Source organism: Sinohyriopsis cumingii, unplaced genomic scaffold (assembly GCF_028554795.1).
Source record: "Sinohyriopsis cumingii isolate HCF-2022 unplaced genomic scaffold, ASM2855479v2 utg000160l, whole genome shotgun sequence".
In the NCBI taxonomy this organism is placed as follows: domain Eukaryota; kingdom Metazoa; phylum Mollusca; class Bivalvia; order Unionida; family Unionidae; genus Sinohyriopsis; species Sinohyriopsis cumingii.
The window spans coordinates 7,423,831-7,442,202 of record NW_028315873.1 but is presented as its reverse complement, the minus strand read 5'-3'; the positions used below and the strand labels follow the sequence as shown (position 1 = coordinate 7,442,202).

The 18,372-nt window shown below is 38.4% G+C and overlaps 1 protein-coding gene across 1 annotated transcript; it reads right to left on the bottom strand.

Moving 5' to 3' along the window:
- Positions 1–3,635: 3,635 nt before the first annotated feature.
- On the bottom strand, positions 3,636–7,972 carry LOC149774718 (uncharacterized). Its single transcript, XM_089944986.1, has 5 exons — positions 7,851–7,972; positions 7,355–7,459; positions 5,485–6,951; positions 5,017–5,073; positions 3,636–3,731 (listed from the first exon to the last, which is right to left on the bottom strand). The coding sequence occupies exons 3-5, from the start codon at positions 5,638–5,640 to the stop codon at positions 3,636–3,638; spliced, it is 309 nt and encodes a 102-aa protein (XP_089801112.1). The 5' UTR covers positions 5,641–6,951; positions 7,355–7,459; positions 7,851–7,972.
- Positions 7,973–18,372: the final 10,400 nt, after the last annotated feature.

Here is an 18,372-nt window from a genome sequence, read left to right as displayed (position 1 = left end):
ATTACGACTTACTCTCTCGTAATTATGAGTTAGCGATCTCGTAATTACGACTTACTATATTGTAATTACGACTTAGCATCTCGTAATTACGCCTTAGCTATCTTGTAATTACGACTTAACGTCGACTGGAAAGATAATAATTCACGTGATCGAAAGTCACAAGTAAGTCATACTCATGTAGACAAAAGCGTTTGATCCCAAACCAAGTGGTATTAATTTAATCCAAACATGTGCATCATTTCTTGCGATTTAGGATGGACCGTACGAGAATATGCAGGTTTTAATTTCGTGTGGAATTCACAGCATCAGTCACCAACTAGGAATAGGGTATTCAATGTCTTAGTTTTGTCTCTTGATTCTGGGAGCGAGAATGAGTTTAAATTAGATGGGCTGTGGAAGGAAATGCGGTAGGTGACACGGTACATCTTTGTCTGTCTATCAACGAAGCCATGTATATGTCTATCAAATGAACTATTTTACTATCTATCTGCCTCCATATCTGTTTGCATAAATATACGTCATACAACTTTACAAAAAGATGCATGGCTGGTTATGATGCAATTAAACGTACAGATGAAACCATATATTGGTCATTTAATTAAAACAGAAATATCACAGTGTGATTACATTTTATATTGACGAAATGTATTTTTGTGTATTATTTGTCCTGGCATACTATGTACAAATTGTTGTTAAACATGAATCATAATTATCTATTTGGAAAGGTCTTGTGTACATCGTCAGTTTTTAAATGTAAATATCTTAGAGAAAATTATCAACATAAATTCCTTAGCCGATAAGGTACGTGAGAGAGAGAGAGAGAGGTTCTATTGAACGTTTATTTCAGTATACAACTTTTTACACGGAACTATAGATGCACGAATGTCACTTGCACATATTTACAAATGCCAATCTGATTATACTCATGTATAAATAGATTAGGTATAAGAGACAGGGGCATTGAACAAAATATATTTTTATTGGGAATTACTTACAGATATATGTATTTTGCTACTTTCTTATTCGTTTTTCTTTGGATATATACGATCGATTGAAATTTATCTCCCACCACTTTTAAATGATGTTATAAAATATCGGAAACATGTGTGAGCAATAATTTAAAAAAATGTCACCCAAGTAGTCATGACTAACTTTTATATGCATAATCTAATACGTTTGTGTGTGTGTGTGTGTGTGTGTGTGTGTGTCTGTGTGTGTGTGTGTGTCAGTGTGAGCGAGACAGTCAACTTTTAGAAAGAGAATTTTTTAATTTTTTGTTAGTTCATGGGAATGTACATAGCAAGTAAATTAATTTTATTTAATGACTGATCCATTTCTTTATCGATTAAATCATGATAATTGATATAGTTTTAATCACTAGGACAACCGTACCAAAAGTGCTTTAAAATAATATTGAAATTCTGTAATACTTCATCAGTTCAATTTTCGAACCTAAACATATCTTATATCCCAATACCATTTTCAGAGTTTAAAAAGGGTACGTAGAACTGCCTATGCCATCTGTAAATTATAACAGATAGCTACTGCACCATTTGCAAATAGTTGAAAATTGCATTTTCTTGTACCTTCTACTTAATGCGGATAAATTGGGCTCAAACTTGGAATGCGCCATTTCTCGAGAAATTGCGCGCAACAACTTGGAATTTCTAATTGTTGCGCTCTTTCTCGAGAAATTGCTCGGTAGATGGCTTCAACGTGTAATAGCCATTTCTCGAGAAATTGCGTGCAACAACTTGGAATTCCACATTAATCGGCATCTTTACTTTCGCAAATTCTAAGCATTAGTCTGCTATTTAATTATTTCATATTAGTTTTCAATGATTTATATATCTGTTTAAAATCTTTATATTTATTTAATCTGATTTTTGTTTCCATGGCATTTTTTTATATGTTAAATATGTTTCCAAAAAATATTTGTGCTTAAAATATATGTCTGAAAAAATATTTTAATAAAATAATAATATATTTAAATTTAGATGTATTTTGTATTCTTTGTTTCTTTCTGTATTCTGCCATTTTTTACAAATTAATCCTTTTAAATACTATTGTAACTCTAGGAAAGGTCTTGAAACATATTAAACATCTCAAGGGACTATTATTATTGTCCCACTGAACTTATTGGAGTTATTCCAAGTTGTTGCATGATGCTTGCATGCATCATTTTGGAATTTTGTCCTGGAAAGATGGATTTAAATGTAGAAAATGTCTCAAATGTTGTTGTTGTTTTTGTAGGGTTTAACCCATTTTTCAGCACACGATAGGCTATGCATGGCGGCCAGTATTAATGGTGGAGGAAGAACTCGGGAAAACCCCAGAAAGAACCACCGACCCAGGAGAAGCTACTGGCAAGCTCTCTCACATACCCACATTAGCCGAATCCGAGACTCGAACTTACGCAGACAGAGGTGAGATGGCAGTGATCCGTAACGAAGAGCGCTTTAGACCACTCGGCCACTCGGGGCCCCACGTCTCAAGTGGAGACGTTGCACAAAATTAAAATCTGGAACATATTAAACATCTCAAGAGACTATTGCTGTTGCCCCATAGGGTTATATTTCACAGCCTAGAGTATTTTTTCTAAGTTGTTGCATCATGCCACCATACTTTTTTATAAAAATTTTATTTCTGAAAAGACTAATTTCAAGGTAGGAGATACCTGGATGGGAGAAGTTGCATAACATTAATAGTAGGAAGATATTAAATGTCCAAAGTATCTATTACTATTGACCCATAGGCTTGTATTTCACAGTTATGGGGGTTACTTCAGTGAATGTTGTGTGATGCATACATGCCATTTTTTAAAAAAATAATCTTTTAAAATTATATTGTAAATATAGGAAAGGGTAAATATAGGAAAAGTCTTAAACGGAATTGTTGCAGAAACTGAATATTTGGAACATATTAAAGGTCTAAGGATCTTGCTATTGTTGTCCCATTGAACTTATTGGAGTTATTCCAAGTTGTTGCATGATGCTTGCATGCAACATTTTCGAATTAAGTACTGGAAAAATGGATTTAAATGTAGAAAATGTATCAAGTGGAGATGTAGCACAAAATTAAAATCTGGAACATATTAAACATCTCAAGAGACTATTGCTGTTGCCCCATAGGCTTATATTTCACAGCCTTGGATGTTTATTCTAAGTTGTTGCATCATGCCACCATACTTTTTTTAAATTTTAGTTCTGAAAAGACTAATTTCAAGGTAGGAGATACCTTGCATGCAACATTTTGGAATTTTGTCCTGGAAAGATGGATGGATGACCAGTATGCTATGAGTGTCTTGTGTATATAATACTTTTAAATTCTAAAAATAATCAGAAATGACCTGTGTTCGTCTAAATTTTATCAAGAAAAGAAAGAACGAAAAAAGGGAAGGGAAGAAAGAGGAGCATTATGTTTATTAGTTTATTAGCAAGCATTGGGTTTCCCATTTTATATATGGTTGGTTACATTTTATTGATTTAGTTGTATTATGTGTGAGGTACCGGAGGATCATTGACATCAAAATAGGTAGGATTCATTTTCTCAAACAACAACTATGTTATTGTTTTAATTATTTTATTTGTGATATTATTTACAGCTGTATAAACTTTTAAAAAAAAGCAAAATATTCACATATCAAGAACAAATTTTCTGCTGTCTTGGATGAGAACTTCAGCCTCAAGGTAGGAGATTCCTTCAACAGCTGCCATCACGTGTATCAGTACCTTGAAGAAAATTTTAATAAAAACACATTATACAAGATCACAGAGTTTATAGTTACCACAATGAAAGCGTGTGGTCAGGTAATAATAATAGATAAGTAGCATAGGAGTCCTCCATTAGGAAAATACAGACAAGGACGTTATGGGGCTATGTCACATGGCGCTACGCGAAGTGAACATGCCCATAAAAGAGTCTGGAAAAAAAATTCAAATGGACAACATATTTTATAGATATACCTTCATCAGATTACCTGTACCCCTCCCTTTATTTCTTCTTCCTTTACACATACTAACATAATGCAGCTGCAATGCTGCGCCAATACCCCGAAAGGGAAGACTATTAAAAATTTTTTTCGACCTTTTGGCATATTTTAAAATGGGTGGACATGCTCTAGATGGGAGATATACAACAAATATTGACAATGCCCATTTCACATTTGACCTTTAGTGAGGTCCGGAAGACTTGGGTTATCTTATCAATTGACAATGCCCAAAAGGTCTATCTCTTCCTATCTGCGAAAGTGTTTCAGCACACACATACAAACCACTAAGGTTTCAAATAGTTTCTATGAAAAACACTTCTCGCCCAAATTTCAAAATTGAATATTTTTCTCCTGATGTGATATAAACAAGGAGAAAGTCAGGACAACTGGGATTATTTAATTTGGAATAACTGCTGTCAAAAATTACGTAAATAATTAATATCTAATATCATTTATGAAATCTGGTGTCTTTATACCAAGAAATTGGTCTCAAAAAGGAGCAGGATAACATGTACATCAGTGTTTGTTTCTTAAATAATCAGGAATCTTATGACTCTCTAGCTGTACCTATCATTACACCAGGGGAGGTGTGAATGATATCTCCATTCCTTTCCAACACAGTTCGATAGAAAGATGCTGTAAGCAGTTTGACTTTTAATGCTTTTACCAACGATCAACCTGCATCTTACCTCAACTTGGGCTTCATGGCTGGCATTCTCATTCTCATCTTCTGGTGCACTGGCAGTCTGTCAAAAAGTACGTAAATAATTAATATCTAATATCATTCATGAAATCTGGTGTCTTTATAATAAGAAACTGGTCTCAAAAAGGAGCAGGATAACATGTACATCAGTGTTTGTTTTTTTTAAATAATCAGGAATCTTAAGACTCTCTAGCTGTACCTATCATTACACCAGGGGAGATGTGAATGATATCCACATTCCTTTCCAATATCATTCGATAGAAAGAAGCTGAAAACAGTGAATGTTAACGCTATTACTAACGATCAACAACGTGCATCTAACCTCTACTTGGGCTTCATGGCTGACATTCTCTTCTTCTGCTTCTGGTCCATTTGTAGTCTGTCAAAAAAGTACACAGAGCATAAATGTCTCATTGACAACAGCCAAGATGAGTTAATGGATGCCATTTTATAGTTGCCAACAGCTTAAGAATATTATATACTGCTCATGGTTTTAAGTAAGTAATGAATGTTATGAATACTTTTTGTTTAAAAAATCTTTCTTCCCAAAAATATATGTGATCGAAGTTATATTTTTTCTGCATAGTTTGCCTAGAGTAAAAAAAGTTCCTTGGGCCCGCCCTAATTAAAGTGAAACTTTGGTGCCAAATCATTAATGCTGTACCAAGCATTTCAAGCAAATACTTAGTAGTTGGAGAAAATGGATTTACAAAGAAAAATGATTAATCTTTAAGTCAGGGAATAATAATAATAATAATAATAATAATAATAATAATAACGTTTTCCTTACTCCAGCATAGCTGTGGTCAAGCAATGGGTCACACTCTTGGCTATCTTCTTGTGACTCTTCCACATCCACCTCTTCTTGGGCAATCACTCTGGCAGGCTGTCCAAGTGGTGGTGGGGATGGTGGTTTTTTCCCAAATACACACTCATATGGTGTCATCTGTATCAACCTGCTCACTATGGTGTTGGGTTGATCTGAAAGTGTTTACCGACATTTGAAAGATAGTACCATATATGAACACTTTTCTTTGAAATGGGCTTTAAAAAAGTACAACCTGGCAACATTATGTGCAGAGAAAGGCTACAGTCTTGAACACCAGTTTTAAGTGCACATCATTGCTTCATGGTGTCTTGTTAACATTTAACTTGGTTGGTTACATCAGTGCCAGAAATGGATATGATATGTGCTTTATTCGGTATGACCATTTTACTAATTGAAGCTGTTGATGGTCAATCAACATTGTACCTATAACATGAGCTCTTTGATAACATGTGGAGGATGTAGTTAAATGAAGCATAAACTTATCAGTGGATAAATACAGCACATATTAGACATTGATGTCATGCAATCAAACTGTCAACTGAATCACTTAACCTAAACAGAAACTAACATTGTATGAGAAGAAGCCACATATGCCAGGGAGCTGGGCCATCACCATGATGGGTGGCCTCCATTGCTGCAATTTTCTCCTCCAGTACCCGATTCCCTCTCTCCACCAATCCTTGAGACTGAGGATGACGGGGACGTCCATGAACAATATCACTTGACCCTGGCCACTTCTGCAGGAGTCTATCAAGAGCTCCAAACTCTGATCCATTGTCTGTATGCAGAATGGCTGATATTCCAATGATGCTAAACATATGGGACAAAGCGAGATAAACCTCTGCTTGAGTCTTCTGGACCAGTGGTGCCAGTAAGTGGAACGTACTGAAGTGATCCATCAGGTGGAGTATATACTTATAACCACCTGATGGCTTCCTCGTCATGTCGACAAGGTCAACTTGCAAATATTAATGTAAAATTATTAATGATTTTTATCAACTATGTTTTTCTGCTGTTTTCATAAATTGCCAAATTGCAAATGTATATTTCATTTGTTTGTATTTTTTTTTACAACAATATGAAATAAAAAATAATGATCCATAGTGATTAGGAAGAATGTTGACAAGTATGAATTTCCTATAATTTTGGTATGGAACAGGAGATAAAAGAACTATCTTTGTACATGATATATACAGATAAATGCATTTATCAATTAGTGATATTACTGTTACACATATATAGATTCACAAATGCAGCAAGGTTATTAACCATTGTTGAACACACCTGACAACGAGAGAACAAGCCCTGGCTGATTATAACTCTGGGTGGGGCTTGTATAACTTGTGCCTTATTCCTACTGGATGTCCTGCACATGTTGATGTACTTTTGAACAGCACTTTTGGGCAGGCCTTCATATTGATCAGCAACCTGGGTATAAAAAAAATACATAGCTTATCAAGAAAATGTAGCTCCAAAATATGTAACAAAGTTATGTATAGAAATAGAAATATTATAAGACAGTTTATTTTTTAAATATGACATCATATTTATAAGACAGTTTATTTTTTAAATATGACATCATATTTAACAAATATAAAGAAACTAAATTGATAATAATAATAATACTATTAATAATTATGCCAGTCTTCAATTTGGCTGAATATATAATGCATATTGGTGTCACCGGCCCGTACGAGATAAACCAACTGGTCAAGGCACGGATTTCTGATACCTTGTGTATTTTTACTCATTCCTTCCCATGTAGAATGGTCTGATGGAGTGCGTTTAATGTTGGATGGATGAAAACATAATACATTTTATTGCATTATACCTTGTGTAGCATTACGCGTTCCTTCCCATGGCCAGTGGCCTGATGGAGTGCCTTTAATGTTGGATGAAAGTCCTCGATGGGTACTACAATCAGTCGGCCACTTGTCTGAAAATATGAATTGCAATATTTGATAAGAATTAGGCATCAAATGGAATAAAAATTCCAGGCCTTGTTACAGCCATTACTCACTTGATTACAGCAGGTCTCATTACACTGATTACAGGCCTTGTTACAATATTCCAGGTGATTATGATTATTGACAAGATCTTTTAGGGCCTAGTCACTGTGATTGCTGACTTGATAACTACAGGCCTTTTTACAATGTTTACTGACCTAATTACCACATGCCTTGTTACAGTGATTACTGATTATTTCCACTCTTGCCATAGTTAATAATAACTCGATTACTATAGATCTTGTCATAATGATTTCTGACTTGATTACTTTGAGTCTCATTATAGTGAATGAAAGTTATAAATTTTTCTCCTTAACTTACATGAGCTGAAGTTGCTCCCGAGAACTTTTGGTCTCGGATTTGCTTGGGTACAGTCAAGACTCTGGTATGGACCCCATCTTCTCCTGGTATGGACATTGATCCATAACCCTTCTGCTGAACCTGTTAGTATAAGCAAATACAAGTAATGACTGCCAAGTTTTGTCATCTTTTTATGTTGGTATTCTATTGTTCTCAACCTTCTTTGTCTTCTTCTTTAATTAATAGATCAACAAATAAGACTACTTAAAGAGACAGTTTTGTTTGCTATTTTTAAATACTTTTAAAAATGGTGTATTATTATCATTGTCATTTTTTGCCACCTACAATGCAGTATATTGTATACTATTTTCATATCTGCATACCTTACCAATTATCAAGGTTGTTAGAATTATCTCTGATTTGCATCGGTAATTTTAGCATTTGGGTCTTTCAGCTTCCCATAGATTATTCTGTCTATGAGATTGTGTAGGTATAAAAGGAAGTCATCTCTACTGATCCAGTCTTATAATTCTATATGACTTCGATTCTTTTCTCCCATTTTCATATAAGTTTACTTGATTTTCCAGAACTAAACTTTCTGTTGTATACAAAAATATTATGGCAGTTTAATTATACTGATATAAATGAAATTCGTTTTAATTAACTTTACTATTTCCATTAGCAACTCCTGTGTGAATACATTAGGCATATATATATATATATATATATATATATATATATATATATATATATATATATATATATATATATATATATATATGCACATACACCTATACATACATAAATATTTTATACATTTCTTGAACTTCTGTATTTGATCCTATTTCCTTCACTATCCATAAATCATGATACAATTCCTCATACATCTTTATAGCTGCTTTAAATTATGCATTATTCTAATATAACTCTGGCTTTATCAATTCAGGCCATATGTGTATTTATAGTCTATGTAAAATATATGTTTTCCTTCATTTATTGTTATATGATGTTAAACATACATTGACAATATATTGCTGGTTTCATGTACCTCTTCTATACCACACCGTAATTGTCATAGAGTGTATGATTTAATTGCAATTCACACACAATAGGGTGTCTGTGTGGTTTTATAGCACACCTTGCCCAGGTAACAAGGAAATTTCTGTATTACTGTGAAAACAATTCCATCCATAGTGTGAAATAAATGGACAAGGAAGGTTATCAAGCCATGACCAAACTTAATCTCTATTAATACAAATATTCTGTAGGTTTGTTCAAGTAATTGTTCTGTATACAGGTCAGTGTATCAAACTGTGAAACTGCTGAGGTGACTTGTAGGATGGATAAATCTCATGACACTTGAATTAGCATAATTTAGTCATATACTTTGTTACTCTGTGTTCATTTACAGGTTCCAGTTGCCAAGTGATTATGTTCAATATTTCTTACACTGTAAAACTCTTTTAAACATGGTTCCATCTGTGCTAAATGAACTTGAAGGCTGTGATTAATTTACTCATGAGAGCAGATTGTATATTAGACAACAGTAGTAAATGGGGATACCCTACGTACAATGGGAATTAGCATTACAAACCACCCTGGGACACTCTACGTACAATGGGAATTTAACATGGCGAAAAATCGTGGGTCAGATTACGTACAATGGGAATTAACATGGGAATAAATCGTGGGTTACTTTACGTACAAGGGAAATTTAACATGGCGAAAAATCGTGGGTCACTCTACGTACAAGGGGAATTTAACATGGGGAATAGAGTTTGGGCTTGTTTAGGGACAAGGGGAATTGAATATGGGATTTTTTTTTTTTTAAATTTTTTTAAAAAGGGGTAGGCAATGGAAAGGCTATCTCTTTTCGAGAAATATGGCTGGCCTTGAAAAGGGCCTTTGGGTTTTCTTCTTCTTCTGCTTCTAATTTCTTCTTTTTCTCCACCAAGTTCTTATTTTATCTCCAACACTCTTTCTCTTCTTCTCTTTCTTTTTCTCCTGCTCTTCTTTCTTCTTCTCTTCCTCCTCTTCTTTCTTCCTCTTCTCATTTTCTTCTTCTTTTTCAATCTTTTCGTTCCATTTGCTTATTCTTATTCTTTCCTCTTCATCCTCCTTCTCCTCCTTTATCTCTTTCATGACACCACTAATCTTGTCCTTTACCTTTTTTAAGTTATTCATTTCCATCTTTACACGATGAGGACTATAGGAATAATGGTCTTCAACCAGTCTTATCAACATCTGCTCCATCATTCCTAAGTTGTCTAAAACGTCTTGTAATGTTTGTATTTTGTCCATTTGGTTAGAAGCCATCTTCTTTTTTTATTCTTTGCAGAATGGTTTGAACGACGAATACTGTGGGTTCTTATACTTAAAGCGCGTACGTGAAGGAAAACATCCCCCTAAAACGTAAAATTGATCTTACCTAGATCATGACCAAACAACGCGCGGACGTGAAGGAAAACATCCCCTACTTTTTCATTTCATATAATAAAACCCAAACTATACTTTCTCATTTCATATAATAAAAACCCAAACTATACTCTCCACATACGCTAAGAAACAGTAAAACAAAATCCATAATCTACTATTCACACAATCGTACGTGAGCGGGTACAAACACAAACACACAAACACAAACACACAAACACATACGCTAAGAAACAATAAACAAAATCCATAATCTACTATCCACACAATCGTACGTGAGCGCTTACAGAACCCTAACTATACTCTTCACCTACGCTAAGAAACAATAAAGAAACCCATAATCTACTATTCCCACAAACATACCTTAGCTCTTACAAGCACCAACACACAAACAGATACCCTCACACTATCTTAAAAAAGAGTTAGTGTTTATATTCACATTACTCTACCTACACATTGGCAAATTGATGGTTATTTCTTTTCTAGAGTATTGGGTAGCCGTGAAAAGGGCTGTTTTTTTTGTTTGGAACTTCATGGACACCTGGTTAATGGTGGCACCTTCCAGGCCTGGCGCCGCATACACATCTTGTCCCCCAATTACTTTTTACCTTTTTGGGGGAGAGAGCAGAGGCAGGATATGTCGCTTCAGAATCCCAATTTTCGCTCTCTGGGATTCTGAAATTTCTTCTTCTTCTCTCCTTTTCCTCCTCCTCCTCTTCTTTGTATCTTCTCTCCTCCTCTTTGTATCTTCTTTCCTCTTCTTCTTTATATCTTCTCTCCTCCTCTTCTTTGTTTCTTCTTTCCTCCTCCTCTCTTATCCTTCCCTCCTCCACAATCGCTTCCGCGGCCAGTTCATTTAATATGCGCCTGGCATATTCCAGATGCACATGAAGTTCCAACAGTTTCTCCAGTCTCGTGTTCATTTTTGGTGTTGATCAATCAACAAGGGTAGCTGGACTGCCGAACGAGTTTCAATTTATACTGAAAGCGCGGACGTGAAGGAAAACATCCCCCTAAAAACATAAAATTCATCTTACCTAGATCATAACCAAAAAAAAATCAACAACGCGCGGACCTAAAAGAAACACTCACTCACTTTTTTATGCTACCCATCACTGTTTTAAAATTTTTTATAAATCACTTCAATAGACTATCCACATACGCAAAGCAATCCAATCTAACCCCAAATTTACACCTCAAACACCAAAAAGAAAAGACATCATTTTAATCTGCTATCCATACCAACTTACTTAACCACTTACAAACACAAGCACACAAACACATACCCTCACATTTTTTTAAAAAAGAGTTAGTGTTTATTTTCACACTACTCTACCTACACACATTGGCAAATCGATTGTTATTTCTTTTCTAGAGTATTGGGTAGCGCTGAAAAGGGCTGTTTTTTTTTTTTTGTTTTGCTATGGCATTCTTTTTAGTTTCTAAGAATGCGATGTCCTCTGAGGATAGACTTTCTGGCGATAGGTCTGCTTCTTCGGAAAGAGAAGAAGAACTCTTTGGTGTCGATACGACAATCGACAAAGCCTCTGTCAGCTTCAGATTGCTGCTGCTGCTCTTGTTGTTGTTGTTGCTGCTGTCTCTGAAGTCTGTACTTCTCTGTCCATTCTTATTTTTCCCTGTTCATTTCTTCTCTGAAGAGCTCTTCTATCAGGTCTTCAGTGATTTTTAACATTCTCACATTCTCTATTTCTTCTGGCTTCGGTATCAGACTGTGTCTGACCCTATGCAAATTCACGTAGGCTTCGTTGAGTTTAGCTAGTTTGGAGCACATCTTCTTAGGAGGATGAGTCGACAATGGATGGTTAGACTGGAAATAACCCGGTTCTTAAAGTCAAAGCGCGGACGTGAAGGAAAACATCCCCCACACGGTTTTTGAGTCGCAACGTTTAGTGAGTGTCATGAGAGGGATAGTAAGAAATGAAAGAGCATCAATCCAACATTCTTATAGCTAAACAAAAGACAAAGGCATTTTTTTCAAAACACAACATTTTTTATTCAAAAATCACTTAACACTAAACAACAACTCTAACATTTTTTAACAATAATCCAACAATATAAAATCAAACAATTTTTTCAAAACACAACATTTTTTATTCAAAAATCACTTAACACTAAACAACAACTCTAACATTTTTTAACAACAATGCAACACTAAAAGTTTCTCCACTAGGTAAAGAGGGATAACAGTCTTCCATGGTTTCTAGTAATCTAGGATGACTTCTCTCAAACTGTTGATTTCTATGGTATTATCGAATTCTGCATACAGGATGACGTTCACCGTTTCATCAGGGTCTCGGTCTTTAAACTGAATTTCCACACGAATCTGGCCGGATTTTATAGGGTGGAAATGTCCCTCGTCGCTGCCTTGGTCTGGAGTGAAATCGAAAGCCCACAAAGCGTAGCCTCCTGCATAATCCTCGTACGTAATACCGTGACTGGTATTGGTTCCTAACTGTCCGGTGGCTTCGTACAGGGACAAGTACGATCTCAAGTAATTCTTCTTTTTAAAGTCAGGTTCGAAAGGTCGGGTACACAAGGTCTTGCCATCGCGACTGACTTCGATTTTGGACACGCCAAAGTGTTGAAAGTAGAAAGGATTTTTTTCGGCAGCTCCGTTGAAGGCTGTATTCATGACGATACCAACGATCAAACGTTGGGGTAACTGTCCTTGGAACAGATGATCTTCGATCATGGATCGCTGTCCCTTGGGAATGGTGAAGGTTTTCACTTCCACGCGTCGTATGGGATACTTGGCAGTCAGAACGTCTGACTGATGTCGTTTCCCACTTTAGGTAACACTTCCACACGGCGTACGTAGAGTCTGGCTTCTAGGATTTTGGTTTTGTAACCGTCACTATCAGCCATCAAATGGAAAGCGGTACTGCTACGATTCAGTCTCAGGCGGACATCCACCCCGTTCAGCAAATACTTTTCTTGCAACCACATGTCCAAATGCAAACGATCCATCAGTTCTAAACTTGTGTCGGCTCCCGTGATTCTCTTTCTTCGTTCTACAAATCCATCATTGTTGTCTTTCTTTTCATCAGTTTCCAATATTTCAAACTTGGTAGGTTCGTCAGCTTCCCATACCACACAGGCATTGAGATGAGTGTTCTTGGCATCTACGTCAAGAGATTTTCCAGGTAGGCACGATAAGGGTAAATATCCATGCTGCTACTGACCAGTTTGTTATTCAAGTACAAGTCCACTCCACTGAACAAGGAATGCATGAAATTGTTGACGGGAGCTACTGCTTCATCGTCTATAGCACCTCCAGTCTTATCTAGAATTTTGACTTTCAGGTACAAGTAACTGCTATTCAGATCGATGTAATCTTCGGGCTGTCCTTTGATTTCAAACTCGATGGGAGCGGAATCGGTCAGTGAGGAGACGGGGTGAAATTCCACCCACTGGGATTCTTGCATGGTCATCATCGTGGGGGGCATGGCAAACAGATCCAGTTCCGTCTTGGAACAAGCGCAAGATTCTCGGTGCATCATTTTTTTTGTCTCTTTTCTCAATAATCGAAAACGTCTAAGTCTCGAACGGTTCTTCTTTTCTTGGCCTTTCTCGCTTGAAGTCTAGTGAAAGGGTGTTTTCTTCGTCGTCTCTTTCTGCCTTGTCCTTGCTGAATGCCTGACTCGGTAGCGTGCAGGGCATTTATAGGTGTTTCTCGTTGGCCTAAAATGTCTTTGCCCGTTTGCAGCAAGACATTTTTGCCTGCCCTCATGAAGGCTTCTCTAGGGTTTTGTTTGTCGATGATGACATTTTGGAGAAATTCTTTGCCTTGCGTCAGTGTCGCATCTTTCAAGGCGTGCAATCCGCGTGTCACCATCGGTTTCAACACTGGGGCCACCGAACGAAAGGCCGATTTTAACATGTCTCCTAAACCGTGTCCTCGCTGTCGAGCAACCCCTCGGTACACTGGATACATGACTTACGAGTCGTGAGAGAACCGTTTTCGAAAATGGAGTTTCACCGTGACTTTTCCTTTGGTGAATGGAATATTTTGTCCCAAATCTCCTTTTATAGCAATGTTGACCGTGTCCAAATACGACTTGCTGACAGGCAAATAGTGAGGATGAACAAATTCGCGGTGGACGTGATAAGTGTTTCCACCTTCCTCGTCAGTGGCCGTGGCAGAATTTACTTTGAAAGGAATGACACGCAGTAACGGCACGGAGGTGTGTCCCACCACGTTGTACTCCACCACATCGGAGTACACGAAGATCAAATTCAGTCCCTGGTTCAGTTCTACCGGGAAACGAAAATACCTCACAAAATGCCCGTTGTTGTCAATGTCTGCTATGTGAATCTTTTTGGTCTGCTTATCCGTGACCATATTGAGGTCTCCACCGAAAATGTCATACAATTCAGGGCAAAGTTTAATACGTATACTTTTTTCCTCACTTTCAAATCTGATGAGTAGACGGTGAGACAGCTTGTGGTACTCCATGGTGACACGTTTATTTAGTTTGCTCAGAACTTTGTCAAATGCTGTATAGAATTTGTCAGCGATGGCCTCCACCATATCTTGACCACTAAAATAATGGGCTGAGTTAATTTTAAAGTGATAAACGTAAAAAGGAGGAGAAGTGTCACTGTTGAGTATTGGGGTCTTGGGAAGTGATTTATGTTGAGAAGTGGTCGTCATGGTTTGCTGCACTGTTGGGTCCAGAATTTCGACGTCAAAAGTGTTTTGAGTTTCAGTGATGTTTTTGATTTGTGTTGGGTGAATCATTTCTACCAAAGCCACTTCCCAATGGGCTTCGTGATCTAAGGGGATGGCCTGAGGTAATTTGGCCGTGAAACAGCACAACGTGTTGTCGGGAAACACCTCCATGGAACTGTCACTGGGTAAGGTTAAGTAAAATTGGTTTTGGTGACTCATAATTCCAGAGTTCTGTGGCTGTCCAAGGGGTTACTGGACGTCAGAGGCGTGTCTCCACTCAAAATAGGGTTCTGGTTGTGGTTGGGTTGGTGACTGGCACTGGTACTGGACACAAGGTTCCCGTGGTTCCCGTTGGAAGAGAATTTCAGGGAGGGATTGGGAAGCAGGTAACCGATGCAACTGCTCAATAAAATGGTCCACAATTGTTTGTCTCCTTGTTGCAAACTCAAATTGGCAATGGCTGCCCCGATGACACAATACACCACGAAGATTTGGCAGAAAAAGACGATTTGCGTTTTAGACACACGTTCTCCGCACCACACCCACAAGGGTTGTTTTTATAAATCTTGCACAGAAGAACTAGGTGAAGGAGTGGTCGACGTAGCTGCGTCTGTGTGAAAGGGCATGATGGTCACTTCTTTTTATAGTCGATGACTTGCGAAGCGTCGATCCAAGAATCAAAACTGGGTGGATATCCTTTCCAACGTACTTTGACTTCTTTGACACGTCGTTTGCCCACTTTACGGGTTCTGCGTTCGAGAATGCTTTCGATGTCGTACACGTCGTCTTCTTTTTTGGTGACACGTTGTAAGTCGGGCAAACAAAACGTTCCTTTGAGCACTTCTCCGTTCATGTCTTCCAATTTATAGACGGCAGGATGACGGCCATGCACTCGTCCAATGACACGAAACAATTCGGTGGTCCAGTTAGGTAAGTAACCTTTGTCGAAAGTGCGTTTGGTTTTGCCAATGCGCACCCAATCTCCTACGGCCAACTCTCCACTTTTCTTGGGGACAGCCCTCGTCGGGGACGTACCAAACAGGCGCTCAAACACCAACACTTCGTTCTCGGGAGTCACGTCTTGCGGGGCACGTCCAATGCTTCGATGCTTTGGTTTCGGGATTCTCGGTGGTAAAAAAATGAATGTCACGTTTCTTTAATTCTTTTTGGAAAGCTTGGTTCAGAAATTCGGTGCTTTTGTCCGTTTGCCATCGAAGAGGGTGACGGCCACTTTGTTTCAACACTCGTTGCAGGGCTCGCACTAACTCGCTGCTCGATTTGGAAGTCAAGGGCACGACCCAGGCAAATTTGGAAAAGACGTCGATGACACAAAACAAATATTTGTACCCACGATTATAGCTGGCCAAATGAGAGACATCGGCTAAGTCGGCTTGCCATTGATGATCGATGCCTTCCACTCGGGTGCGACTTCTGGCAAACTTGCGTCGAATGGGTTTGTGTAAAGTGTAGGTAGCTTGTTCTTGTAACCATCGTTGCACTTGAGGTAAACGGAGACTTTTCAGTCGCGTTTTGGCAGTACGATACAATTTTTGAACTCCTGCGTAACCTGCAGGATGCGAGGGATCGTAGTAAATGCTAGCTAAGACTTTTTCCATTTTTTGTGTTGGTTGGTGTGTTAATAAGACACCCACTCTTGGAGGATGCTACTCTTTTTCTCTTGGGGTATTTTCTTGGATTGCAATGCTTTGCGTGTGCGACCGGCAATAGGTGTTGAGGAGGAGGATGTCTGAGCGGGGGATATCGGTTCTTGTTTCACTTCTGTCTTCACTTCTGTCTTCACTTTCTTTTTCTCTTGTGATGAAGAAGGGGTGGCCATCATCTTTTTAATCCATCCAATTCTGGAGGTAGGTGGTGTTGTTAACTTGCGTACTTTTTCTGGTGGAGTTTGAAACCCTTCTTCTTCTTCTTCTTCTACTTTTTCTGTCTTGGTCACTGGTAGTGGTGGTACTGGTACTGGTACTGGTACTGGTGATGGTGCTGGACTTTTCATCAAGGTCTTAAAATCTTTCAGAGTTGGTAGAGCTGTTTCGTCTAAAGCTTTCTGGTGAAAGAGTTGCAGTCGTTGCAAGAGTTGACCGTACTTTTGCGATTTTTCTGTTTCGGACAAATCTTGGCGATCCATCAAGGACTGCAATTCGTGTTGTAACTGGGACATCTCGCTCAAATGGGGATTGGGAGCTAAATGCGGGGTGCGTTGTTCTTGCCACCGATGGTATTCCATCCATCGTTTGTAAGGCACTAAAGCTAGTTTTCGTCCTTCTATGGGGTTGTCAGGGGTCGATTCTGAAATCTTGGGACTTCCGAGGGCCTTTTTATCTTGCTCCCACCAGTCCTCCCAACATGGTTCCCAAGACTCCTTTCAGTAAGGGGCCTAATAAGAAAGGTAAAATGCCTCCACGTTGGACCAACATCTTCTTTTTTTGACGAATCGGAATTTTCTTTTGAACCATTTGGCGACGAACGTGACGATGTTTGCTTAAGCATTGTTTCTGGTGTTTGGACAAAGGGATCGTGCTTTTCAAGACGTTCAAACAACATTCGCACACGGTATCGATGACCTCTTTGGAGGCCGATTGAATGAGTTTTTTTCGTAGAGGTGGAGAAGCTTTGGACAGGACAGATAACATGTCCCCATGTTTGACTAAACGTGGTGGTAGTCCTTTCCTTTTCTTTCCTTGGGGTTTTCTGGAGGGTGACATCTTTGAGTCTTCAGGAGCACCAAAAAAACACTGATACCCTACTTGGTCACACACCTTTTTTATACTGGAACGCGTCGCCACTGATTGTCTTTACGTCGTATCAATTTGAGGACAGGCATGACACGTCGTGCAGGGGTACGTAACGGACTAAATCGAGCCAGTTCTTGCTTGGACAAATCCAGTAAACTTTGTAACATGCCCGATCTCTCTTGAACTTTGATTTTGGGAGAAGGTACTTTGTGAGCAGCAGCCACTGCCACTAAATTGGATGGTCCTGCCACTGGGGAAGTAATTTTTGGGGTCATCAACGGAGAAGTTCTTGGTGTGATCAACGTCTCCAAGTATTCTTCAGTTCTTGGTGTCATCAACGGAGAAGTGGATGAACGTGAGGATGCCGGAGACGCAGTCACTGCCGTGGCAGGTCGTGGTTTGCGAGTGTAAGGTTGCGTCCTGGCCGAAGTGCCTCTCTTGCGACTAGTTTTCTTCTGTGGACTTTTCTTTTTCTGGGGACTTTTTCTCTGTTTCTTTTTCTAGGGGCTTCTTTTCTTTTTCTGGGGTGGTGTCTTGTAAGAGGAGGGTCCCGCCACTGGAGAAGTTCTTCTTGGGGACCTGGTCTTTTTCTTCTTGGGGCTTCGTTGGATTTTTTTCTTGGGGAGAAGTTTGGGGGCATTAGGATCCCATCCTAAGAGTGAGCGAA

Coding starts and splice junctions, on each gene's coding strand:
- LOC149774718 (XM_089944986.1), bottom strand. CDS start 5,640: ATGACACCATATGAGTGTGTATTTGGGAAAAAACCACCATCCCCACCA. Junction 5,074..5,484: donor TTGACCACAGCTATGCTGGA/GTAAGGAAAACG, acceptor CTTTTTTGACAG/ACTACAAATGGACCAGAAGC. Junction 3,732..5,016: donor GCCATGAAGCCCAAGTAGAG/GTTAGATGCACG, acceptor ATTTTCTTCAAG/GTACTGATACACGTGATGGC.